Here is a 12,030-nt window from a genome sequence, read left to right as displayed (position 1 = left end):
AGTGTTTCAGTTTCCTCTTTCCACATCCCTTGCTTCCAGTACAGCACTTTTTTAAAGATGTAAATCAGTTGTTGAGATGAAGAGGAAAGTTGATTCCTGCCATTGACTATGACAGATAGAAGCTGCTTGTTTGCAGTGACCATGTTTACAAATTAGTTGGGAAATTGTAAATTGTTAGGTCGCTACCGGGCCTACTACTGTAAGAGGAAACAATGTGAGGTAAATGCAGACCCAGATTATGAATGTGTATTCATATTCTAGTAGCTGTTTAGCCTTATGCTAGTCCTGTTTGGCTGGATAATGTCATATTGTCTGGCTTGGCACTTCAGTATTTGGGGATTTTTTTCTTCCTTTTTTGGTATACAGTTGGCTTTGTATGATATTAAGTACTAAAAAAACTAAATTTTATAAGGAAATGGGATTTCTTTGGTTAAAGGAAGTCCAAAATCTAAGTTTTATATAAACATCATCATAAACATAATGTTTTACAAAATAATAATCATAAGGTTTTACAAAACCTAGTATTAATGGAAATATTTTTACAATGATCATAAAATTGCAGGATTGTGATAAAGAAAAATTGACTAAGAAATAAACATGAAACTATTTTTATTGTCCACAGTGAATTACATGTAAAAAATAAATTGCATAAATGGTGAAATATGTAATTTGCTTTCAGTATTGATACTCTTAGATGTTGTTAACACAGGTAAGGAAGCCTGGGGAGTTCAAATGTGATTTTTAAATGAACAGTGTCCTTTTATACTGCCGCTCAGTGTGTGAGCATTGTTGGCCTGTTATTTAATTAGGACCACAGCTGGTAGTCATTGAAGAATAATGTACAAAGGGGAGAGATGTTTACTTGACCCTGTGATATTAGTTTTACACAACTTAGAGAACTGTAGCTATTATTGACATGTGGAGAGAAGGCAGTGCTTTGGAGGAGAGTGTATGTTATATAGTTCTGTGAAACAGATACTCTTTATTGTACTCTGTAGTAGAGCTGGTCAAAAAACTAAAAAGACTTTTCTCAAAAAACGTAACTTTTTTGTGAACTATATGTGGTGTTAATTTGTGTATTACTTTAGAGCTAATTATAAGAGCCGGTAACATAATATTAAGGAGAAAAAAGCTCATAGATAAGAAATGTATGACCATTGACAATAGCAAGAGAGTCTAGAGTGCACAGTGTAGAAAGTTTCAGAGTAGCAGCCGTGTTAGTCTGTATTCGCAAAAAGAAAAGGAGTACTTGTGGCACCTTAGAGACTAACAAATTTATTAGAGCATAAGCTTTCGTGAGCTACAGCTCACTTCATCGGATGCATTTGGTGGAAAAAACAGAGGAGAGATTTATATACACACACACAGAGAACATGAAACAATGGGTTTATCATACACACTGTAAGGAGCGTGATCACTTAAGATAAGCCATCACCAACAGCAGGGGGGGGAAGGAGGAAAACCTTTCATGGTGACAAGCAGGTAGGCTAATTCCAGCAGTTCACAAGAATATCAGAGGAACAGTGGGGGGTGGGGTGGGAGGGAGAAATACCATGGGGAAATAGTTTTACTTTGTGTAATGACTCATCCATTCCCAGTCTCTATTCAAGCCTAAGTTAATTGTATCCAGTTTGCAAATTAATTCCAATTCAGCAGTCTCTCGTTGGAGTCTGTTTTTGAAGCTTTTTTGTTGAAGGATAGCCACTCTTAGGTCTGTGATCGAGTGACCAGAGAGATTGAAGTGTTCTCCAACTGGTTTTTGAATGTTATAATTCTTGACGTCTGATTTGTGTCCATTCATTCTTTTACGTAGAGACTGTCCAGTTTGGCCAATGTACATGGCAGAGGGGCATTGCTGGCACATGATGGCATATATCACATTGGTAGATGCGCAGGTGAACGAGCCTCTGATAGTGTGGCTGATGTGATTAGGCCCTATGATGGTATCCCCTGAATAGATAACCTAGTGCATAACTTTCCTATGTCCCACTGGGAAGTAAGAAGCTTTCCATGGTGCATGAAGGGGCCCAATTTCTACAGGATAATTAGGTTTCATTTGTGTGTGTGTGTGTGTGTGTGTGTTTGTGTGTGTAATAATTATAAACTGTGCGCGCACACACACATATTATACACACCCAACCACATTATTAAGGTTGCAAAGTGTTGGGATTCCCTCTGAGACTTTTTCCACTTGTCTTATCCAGAACACCTTGCCCAGTTTTGGGAGAACACTTTATCCAGTTCTCTGGAACCCAAGAAATCAGTTCAACTCTGGACTCTTCACTGAGGTTTCTTTATTGGCATACAATGAAACTATACTTGAGTTTATCAGGTTCAAGTGTAGGGGGTGGATTCAGGGTACACATCCAACATATGTACTCGAGAGTTGGCTTATATACACACTTATACTTAATACTTTATGGTTGGTCTACTAATATTTTAAACCAATCCCTGTACAGATTTTCTTACTACTGTTTTCTTTCATTGTTCATGCAAAGCCTACACAAAGTCAAACACTCAGTTAGGAAATGGCAGAATTAAGGTTTCCTGGGCAAGCTTATTTTAACCTCCTGGTGCATATGCATAATGATACAGTGTTTAATTACATGATCACATACTGTTTTTACACAGGACCTTTAGATCTACCACACGGACCTCTGCCACTTTAGCTACCAGAGTAACTGATAGCAATAGTAGGTTGTCATCCTCTATGGCCGTGTTTCCCAAACTTGGGACGCTGCTTGTTCAGGGAAAGCCCCTGGCGGGCCGGGCCAATTTGTTTACCTGCTCTGTCTGCAGGTTCGGCCAATCATCCCTCGGCCCACACTGCTTTCCAGCCGGGCACAGTGAACTGCAGCCACTGGGAGCCGTGATTGGCTGAACCTGCGAACGCGGCAGGTAAACAAACCAGCCCAGCCCGCCAGGGGCTTTCCCTGAACAAATGGTGTCCCAAGTTGGGAAACACTGCTCTGTGGGGACCAGCACTAGAGGGGGGTGGGATTCTCTGCTAGTGGATACCACAGATATTTGCTGACTGCAGAGGAATAGTAAGACTAAGGAATCTTAGATTCTGTTCTAGGCTCTGGAACAGAATGTACTCTAGTGGACACAGACTCCATTCCCCACAAGCATGACTCCTTTCTGCCCCCCCCCCCTTCACTTGTCCCAGTATTGTGTCTTCCCTACCGCTGGTTCCTTCTCCCAGTCCCATTCTCCTCACCCAACTAGGCTCAGTGTCCACTCCTCAGGCATCAGAGCCCAGTCCTAGTCTCCTCGTCCATCAATTTCTTGTTTCATTTCTCCAGACTTCCAGTCGTCTTGTCCAACCCTTTCCAGTCCAACCCCAACCTCCAGCTACTTGCCACCAGTCTCATTGCCCAGCCAGTCCCATTCTGTCCCTCCCCCACACACCCTCAGCTCCTCCACACATCTGTCTCACTGGCATAAATATATGGGAAAAGGTATATTTTCAATTTTTTTTAAAGTAAAAATTGGTGTTGATTCCTCTTAGATTGCCCATTTTATCACAATTTTCCTGGCTGATCATAAATTTGCACATGCCATCAGGTAAGTATGGGATATGCCTTGTGTTCCATCTCTTATCTAGGTTTTGGTTCAGTTTCTATTGTTCTTTTCCATTCTGGATGGCTTTCTCCATTCTTCGGTTTAGCTGTTAGTAGCATGTTCTCTGATATCTGTGTTTTTAATTTTAATTTTTTAATTTCCAATATTTTTAATTGAAGAATTACATATTTATACAAAGGAGGGAAAATGCGAAGAGCCCTTAACACTGATACAGAGTAGACTTACAGTGAAGATTGAAAAACATCTAAAGAATATTGGAATTCACATTTTGAAACTGTAAAATATTTATGGGACCCACCAGACTGTATGAACTGTAAGGACAGGATTTTGCCTTTAGTATGATTGCTTAATCCAGATATATTATCTAGGAAAGAAATGCAGGTCAGGTTCTTCCATTACAACTTCATTAAATCTTTGTTGTTTAAACTCACTAACATGAGACCCGGGAAAAAAATTATCTCGGATAACTGCAAAATGGCTCTGTATGTGGAATTTTTATTAGTCTCAGAGTGACAATTTGAACCCTTTTATGCCATATTCCCATTGTTCTTTGTAGGAAGGTGACACAGGCTCTTCTGTCTGAAAGCATTCAAATGGTTAAAGGATACTGCATCTTCTTTTATAGCACAAGTGTCTGAGCTAGTATCCACTGGGATAGTGTAAAAAAGCTAATGGACTCAGGCTTCCAACTAAATTACACAGCATTATATTTACCTTTTGTTGTGCGTTCTCTCTCTTAATACAGTATATACTCCTCAGGAGTGTTCTAGGAAAAGCATTCAGCTGCATGTGGATTATTTTATCCCATTTTGTGGTTTAAAAGATCTCGAGTGTGAAAGTTCACAACTAGTTGTGAACATTGATGCCTCCTAGTAGTTTACAGTAGTGGTACATTAAAAGAGTGGTACATTTGGTAGACAAGTTTAACCTGGATACATTTTGATTGTCTTACAGCTCCATTTAGCAGCCCTGGCGTCACTAAAGGGAGATATAGTGGAGCTTAATAAACGACTGCAGCAAACAGAAAGGGAGCGGGACCTGCTGGAAAAAAAATTGGCAAAGGCACAGGTGAGTGATGGTTCAAGATCCTGGAAATGGTCTGGGTTGTGGGTTTTTTTTTGTTTTTTTTTTTTTCAAACAGAGGAAGAGAGATTAAAGATAACATACACTGTAACACTGACATCAGTGGAAAAAAGTTTTAAGAAAGCATAACAAATATTTTTGCCAAAGATGTTAAATTTTTATGTTTTGATGACAAGTGTTAAAGTTAAGAAATGATTTAATTTAATTGGTTTAGTTTGAAGCCAGAATAAATGACCAGTTGTAATAGGGAACATTTTAAATTATACTGTATCAGGAAATATAAATTACTGAAAGGCCTAGTTGGCTTAGATGATTGAATATAGTCTTTTAACTTTAGGTCAGGTTCAAATCCAGTTCATATTAGTAGTGCTCAGAAGTCATTGCTACTCGATAGCTACTCAGGGGTCTGTGAGAAATTATATGGTGGTCATCTCAGTCCAGTTTCTAGTGGGAAGGTATCCATATATCTACAATCACCATCACAACTGATGTTCAGTAGTGAAGCTAAGGACTGAATCACAGAATCCTCTGACCCTTAGAAATGGTCCTTTCATGTCAGAATAAAACAGGTAGGAAGGCAGATGTGGAAAACTTGTACTGTTTTCTATATTGTAGTCATCTTTAGACACAGAATTTTTCTTTTCAAATGGAATCATGCTGGCACTTTTCACATGCCTTACATTTCTAAACTGACTCAAAATATAAAAATATGGTCAGGTATTCATAGAGTTTATGGCCAGAAAGGACCATTAGATCATCTAATCTGACCTATATATCACAAGTCATTAAGTTTCATCCAGTTACCCCTGTATTGACTCTGTTTGACTAAACCATATCTTCCAGAAAGGCATCCAGTCTTGATCCAAAGACATCAAGAGAATGAGAATCCATCTCTTTCCTTAGCAGTTTGTTGCAATGGTCAGTGACTCTACTATTAAAAATGTGCACCAGTTTCTAACTTAAATTTGTCTGACTTCAGCTCAAAGCCATTGATACTTGTATGCCTTTCTATTCTAGAATTACACAGTATTTTCTTCCTGTGAAGGTACTAAACACTGCAATTAAGTCACTTCTCTATCTTCTTTTTGAAAAACTAAATAGGTTGAGCTCTTAAGTCTCTTACTGTTAGGCATTTTCTCCATCCCTCAAATCACTTGTGTGGCTCTTTTCTGTACCTTCTCCAGCTTTTCAGCATCCTTTTTAAAATATGGATACCAGAACTGTACACAGTATTCCAGGATCTGTCTCACCCATGTCATAGACAGAGGTAAAATCAGCTGCCTACTCCTCTGTTTATATTTCCCAAGATTGCATTAGCCTTTTTTTGCCACAGCATCGCATTGAGAGTTCATATTGAGTTGTTTGTCCACTATACTCCTAAATCCATTTCAGAGTAATTGCTTTTCAAGGTGCAGTCACCTATTCTGTAGGTATGGCATACATTCCTTGTTCATAGGGATGTAACTTTACGTGTGGCCATATTAAAATACATTTTGTTTGAATTGGCCCAGCTTACCAAATGATCCAGATTGCTCTGTATGACTTCCTCTTGTCCTCATTGTTTATCAGTCTGCCAATCTTTGGGTCATCCACTAACCCATCGAAAACATTTGCTTATTTTTTTAAAATGTTTACAATGACAACTCGACATTCTTGTTAATCAGATAAATGTTTACACCTTTTTTGAATCTTTTTAAGCTCTTGGACTCAATGATATTTTGTGCTTATGAGTTCTGCAAGCTAATTGTGTGTTTTGTGTTTCTAAATCTCCATTGCTCTTAGAAAAAGTAAGATTGGAGTCAGGAATTAACTGCACAACCTCAGACAATTCTGGGTGAGACTAACTTCCATGGCTCTTTTATTCAGTAAAACCCTGGCAGGTAATTTATTGCCCTTCTCGTTCAGAGGATGAGAAGCTCCAGGATGAGGTGCTGCTGACAGATAGTGCTAAGTCACGTGTTTTTCTCCACAAAAGCTGTCCCAGAACTATTCCAGCAAATGTGCCGTGTTCCTTGAGCAGCTCTGGGAGCAGGACAGTTTCTCACAACACGTATGTTAGTCAGAGGTCTGACACTGACTTACAAGTGTCAAGAGCACTCTATAGGTCTGCTTTAAGAAAGAAAATTTTGAATGGGTCAACAGTAGAATGTGGCAACTATACCTTCCCTTTAGTCTTCAAGAAATCGGATTGAATCTGCATGGTTGCACAAGCTGAAGAAGGTGATAGCTGAGTGGCTTCACAGCTCATCTCCTTACCTTGGTTCATACTGTTAGACATTGGGGCCAGTGTGGTACGTACACATCGTGTATGTCCCAGTCCTGTTTTCCCCTCTGAACTAATTTTGTCACAGTTCTTGAAAAGTCTCGAACACAGACAGGATGATGATAGTGGTGTATTAAATTTGTGGCCACTTCAGCATGTACATGCACATCATCTTCTGAAAACACTGCATGTGCAGAATTTTTCTTCTCCAGCGTGTTCTACATTAAACAGAGTCTTCTTGACACAGAACATATCTGTTTACTTATATTTTGACTTTACTTCAATTATGCAATGTGGGGGAGAGGTGGCCATCAGAAACAGATTGGAAAGACAGAGAGGTCAGCTCCCTAGGATATTTGTCAGCTATATTAGTGGCTATAATGCCACTCTTTGCTCTTTCTCTCTCCAGTTTTTCCTGCACTTGTTGTTACTTGTTTTTGTTTTGTTTTGTTCTGGCACTGTAAATCATTATACTGTAAAATACCTGAGAGTTTGGGACCTGGCTGGATTCTTTCTATCTGGCTGTGTTCTCTCTATCTGCGCACTTCTGCTGCTTCCACCAATACTAGTTTGAATTACTTTTTCATTACCATTTGATCTGACTGACTGTGTATATTAGATCCTTAAATGGAGGCATACATAGATTCTCATCTCCTATAGTTTTTAAAAAAGTATTATTTACATAATCAAGTGGTGATCCACAGAGAGACTAGAGGATACACTTGCTAGCAGCTGCTGAATATTCCTTTTTCACAGTCAGTGATTTGATTTCTTGTGTGCCACACCAGATATTACTGTGTATATAACTGTAGGAAATTGGGGCACCAGTGCTGGGCATGCCCACTGCAATCAGCTCACACTACTAGGAGACTCTGGAGTTCTGGTTGTTGTGCGCTGGTTAGATGCAGTTGTCTAAACTGCACCTCCCTATGTCTTCAATCTGTGGATCCTGTTGGGATTAACCTATGCTTTCCCACCACTCTGCGGTTAGCAAACGTCCTGTGGTCAGTGTACAGTGGCTTCTGGAGACCTGTAGTTCTTCCGCAAGTCCTCTCACTCTAAAAACCAGGTCACCTTTATGCCGTAGTGGAAGCAGCCACGTCAGGCCCCTCCCCACTCTAAACTCTGGAGTACAGATGTGGGGACCCCCATGAAAGACCCCCTAAGCTTATTTCTACCAGCTTAGGTTAAAAATTTCCCCAAGGCACAAATTCTTCTTCTTCTCTTTTTTTTTTTTTTTTTTTTTTTTTGCTGCCACCACCAAGTGAGTGAGACAAAGATTCAGGAAAGGGACCACTTAGAATTCCTGTTTCCCTACAGTATCCCCGCAAGCCCCTTCACCCCCTTTCCTGGGGAGGCTTGAGAATAATATACCGACCAAATAGGTAAACAAGGTGAGCACAGACCAGACCCTTGGATTTTTAGGACACTAAAGACCAATCAGGTTCTTAAAAGCAGAACTGTATTATAAAGAAAAAAGTAAAAGAAGCACCTCTGTAAAATCAGGATGGAAGGTAATTTTACAGGGTAATAAGATTTAAAACACAGAGGATTCCCCTCTAGGCAAAACTTTAAAGTTACAAAACACAGGAATAAAGCTTCCTCTTAGCATAGGGAAAATTTACAAGCTAAAACAAAAGATAATCTAACGCATTTCCTTGCTTTCCTTACAATTTTTTCCCTGCCTGGTCCCTCTCTCTGTCCCAAGAGAGCACAACAAAGAGAGCACAAACAAACCTCCCCCCACAGACTTGAAAGGATCTTCTTCCCTTATTGGTCCTTTTGGTCAGGTGCCAACTAGGTTATTTGAGTTTTTTAACTCCTTACAGGTAAAGGAGGGATTTTATGCCTTCCTTAGCTGTATGTTTATGACAAGCCGTTAACTAGTGCCTTGTACCAGACATGTTTTTGTGCTTGGATTTCAGCAGAGACGATAGGAACAGGCCCTTTACCCACTATATACTCCTGTTGGCATCTCCTCTGACATATGACTCTGAATAACTTCCTACAAATCTGCAAACTGCTGCAAGTACAAACTAAAATTAAAACCACTGTCCTCCCATATCTATAAAATGACTTCCCATCTCCCTCAAGCGCAACCCACTATGTGTCATTCAAAGATGTATGGAGGTCCACTTCTGGTTTTAGTCTAAACCAAACTATAATCCATAGGGAGTGTATGGAGCTTAAGTAAAACACGGTGTGAGAAGATAGTTATGTCATTTGGGTTAACATTAATTTGAAGCTTTAAGCAAAGGTAAAAGGGGATAAAAAGCCACACAGGTCAGCACTGAAGAAGTAGTTTGTTGGGACCAATGCAAACAGAAACAGCCACTGTTCATGGAGCTCTACTTAGTTTTAACTGCTGGATCAGGCAAAAACTGAAGCTGAGGGAACACAGACAAATGCAGACCATGTACAGTAGTTTTTTTGTATAAATGTTTCTTTTTCCAAAGTTGGTTCAAGGTGGTCCTCCTCCTGAGTAGTACTGTTCAGGGAATACATTCCTAAAGGACTACATTCCAAGATGCATCATACTACTCAGAATTTGTCAATGTTGTTACTCTCTCTCTCTCTTTTTTTTTTTTTAATTAAAAAATCAGAGTGGATTTAATGCTAAAATGACTTGGAAATGAGGGATTTTGTAATTAAGGATTTTATCCTAAATTAGTTACTGCTGCTTTCTTTTGGAATACTACAGCAGTGTGTCTGCTCTACATACAAGAATTACACCTTTCCATCAGGACTACAGTATTCATTTCTCTGATCTGCAGTGATGCAGAGTGGAAGACTAAAGAACTGAACTCCTAGACAAGAGGCAATTCCAAAAGCCATACTCTATGTTCTGATTAGAAGATTCAACTTTGCCATTCCTTTTGCACTCTTCTGGTTTGCTGGATGACATGGAATCAAGATCAATAGTTGAGCTAAACAAATAATTAGAAATAGTACTTAGAGTTTAAATGGATAGCAATACTCTCATTCAGCCTCAAGCGTTACACAGACTAAACCCACATACAATTAATTCTTATCCATGTGGCTTGTTAAGAAGGGGCTCAGGCCACCAGAATATTGCTTATATATAAAAGAGACAAGAATTAACTGATGGCATCCTAAAAGCTTCTGCTTGTCAAAAATTAAAATACAATATTGTTTAAGCAAAGGTTTGGCTCCTAAGAACTTGTTAGACAAGTTTATTGTTGTAGCTGATTCAGGTGATGACTTGTACTCTTCCTAAAATATTGTGATACTAGGATTACTTCCACCTCAGGCAGGTGTCTGAGGCTCTGGGGATTTTGTTACTCTAGCACTGAGATTAGGATTTGGTATTATCCTCTAGCTGCGTACAATAAGTGTAATGCAAATGATGATACTGTTAGTGTTTCTTGTACTGCAGGTTGCTACACTTTATAAGCAGTTACACCTTCTTGTGCCAACATCCTGAGGTTGAAGTATTTTCTCTTATCTTCTCTCACTTCACGTTTTTTATTGGTCTGATGATTGTTTCTCAGCACCTCCCTTTTATCCAGAAGATCAGACTTTAAAGTGCCAAAGGCGTTCCCAAACATGGTAACTTAGTTCTGTAATGAAGTAACCTCTGCAGCCTGTCCCAGAAACCCTGGGTCACTTAGGCTAAAAACTTTACTGGAAACACTTTTTTCTTCCTGGCAACTACTCTTGATGTGCACATCCCTCCAGGAATCCATGGCTTGTTCTTGTGTCTTCCTTCTCTGCCAAGTTGTACCATTAATAATTCCAGTCAGAAAGTTAGATATGAGACCAAAACAAGGCTGAGGAGAAAGAGAGGGTGTGAGGCATTTATCTCATAACTGGAAGTAATTGACATGTGAGAAGAGATTAAAAGAATTAAATATTTGCATCTTGGATAAGAAACAACTATGAGGTGCATGAGATAAATCTGGTATTTGAAGAATACGAGAAACAAGGAGAGGGAGAGGAATTTAACATAATGAAATGGGGTATAAATAATTGGTAAAATTAATGAAGAGAAACTTTAGGTTGAATATTGAAAATATATATATATCAAAAAGTACTAGTGGCACATTTAAACCTAGGGACAAAAATTGGCCAATAGAGGTACAGTCCTGTGTTGACAGATGGTCTAGATGGTTCTTTCTATCTCTGGATTCTACGTTGCATAATAGGTTGTATTGTCTCCTTTAGCATACTTTTACCCTTCTCAGATGAGACTCACTATTGCCTGACAGGAACACCACATCATCCTCCTGAATGTACAAGGTTTCCTTCAGATCATTCGTGCTGAAACCAGCTCATAGTGTCTCCCAAGGCAAAGCATGTTGCGTCCCCCACCTTCTGCCCTTCCTTTTTCCCGTTTTCTGTTGCCTCAGGAAAGCCAAAGACCCTTTTAAACAAAAAGTTAAAGCTGCTTTAGGTGCATACACTTCCCCTGTTTCACATTGTTTCCTCTTTGTTACTCACCATATGTCTGTCACCAAGTAAAGATTATTGTGAAAAATGGTGGCTGTGAATGACTTGAAAGAGTGAGGGAGAGAAAGCAAGCCTGGTACTGTAGCTGAAGTCCATTAGCGAGCGTCAGTACATCTTCAGCCAAGATAAATAAGATTCAGCTTTTTTGTGCCCAGCTTAGAGAGATGAAATCTGATGTGGTAGGCTTTTTATTTATTGTCAGAAAATAATTGTTACACCCTCAGTCTGAAATACTCTTTCAGTTTAAAAAACCCCACATTGAGTAGATAACTCACTGGGCTGGAGAATACTGAGACAGTGTTTGGGGTATTAAGTGTGTCACAGGGAAATTTGGTTTAGAAAGGTGCAGTAAACCGCTTTTTACTTCCATGTTCCCTGGACGAATCTGTCTCTAGCATTTTTGTTAAGCTGTTTAACATTTTTAGTCTGCTCCTTTCTTCCCCGTGTATTTTTTATACTCTGAAGGAAGGACTAGTTATTTGATCAAGTATCAGGGAGAGGGGGAGGCGAGGGAACAGAGAAATAAAGCCTTTCGTGATAGCATATGAGAAGTAAGAAGATACGGTGATGTCTGCATATAATAGCTTTGTCAGGTAGCCAGTGTGCGGCCTGAAGGCTGAATGTGGCTC

General features: G+C 39.4%; 1 protein-coding gene across 7 annotated transcripts in view; it reads left to right on the top strand.

Moving 5' to 3' along the window:
- Positions 1 to 12,030, top strand: part of MCC (MCC regulator of WNT signaling pathway) — a 355,688-nt gene that overhangs the window by 243,350 nt on the left and 100,308 nt on the right. For all 7 annotated transcript variants that reach the window (XM_043514732.1, XM_038402671.2, XM_043514734.1 and 4 more), the window contains one exon: positions 4,540 to 4,653. In XM_043514732.1, the coding sequence (XP_043370667.1) occupies positions 4,540 to 4,653 (114 nt within the window). The remainder of the gene's footprint in view (positions 1 to 4,539; positions 4,654 to 12,030) is intronic.

Source organism: Dermochelys coriacea, chromosome 5 (genome assembly GCF_009764565.3).
Source record: "Dermochelys coriacea isolate rDerCor1 chromosome 5, rDerCor1.pri.v4, whole genome shotgun sequence".
Taxonomy (NCBI): Eukaryota; Metazoa; Chordata; order Testudines; family Dermochelyidae; genus Dermochelys; species Dermochelys coriacea.
This window is presented reverse-complemented; position numbering and strand designations above follow the sequence as displayed.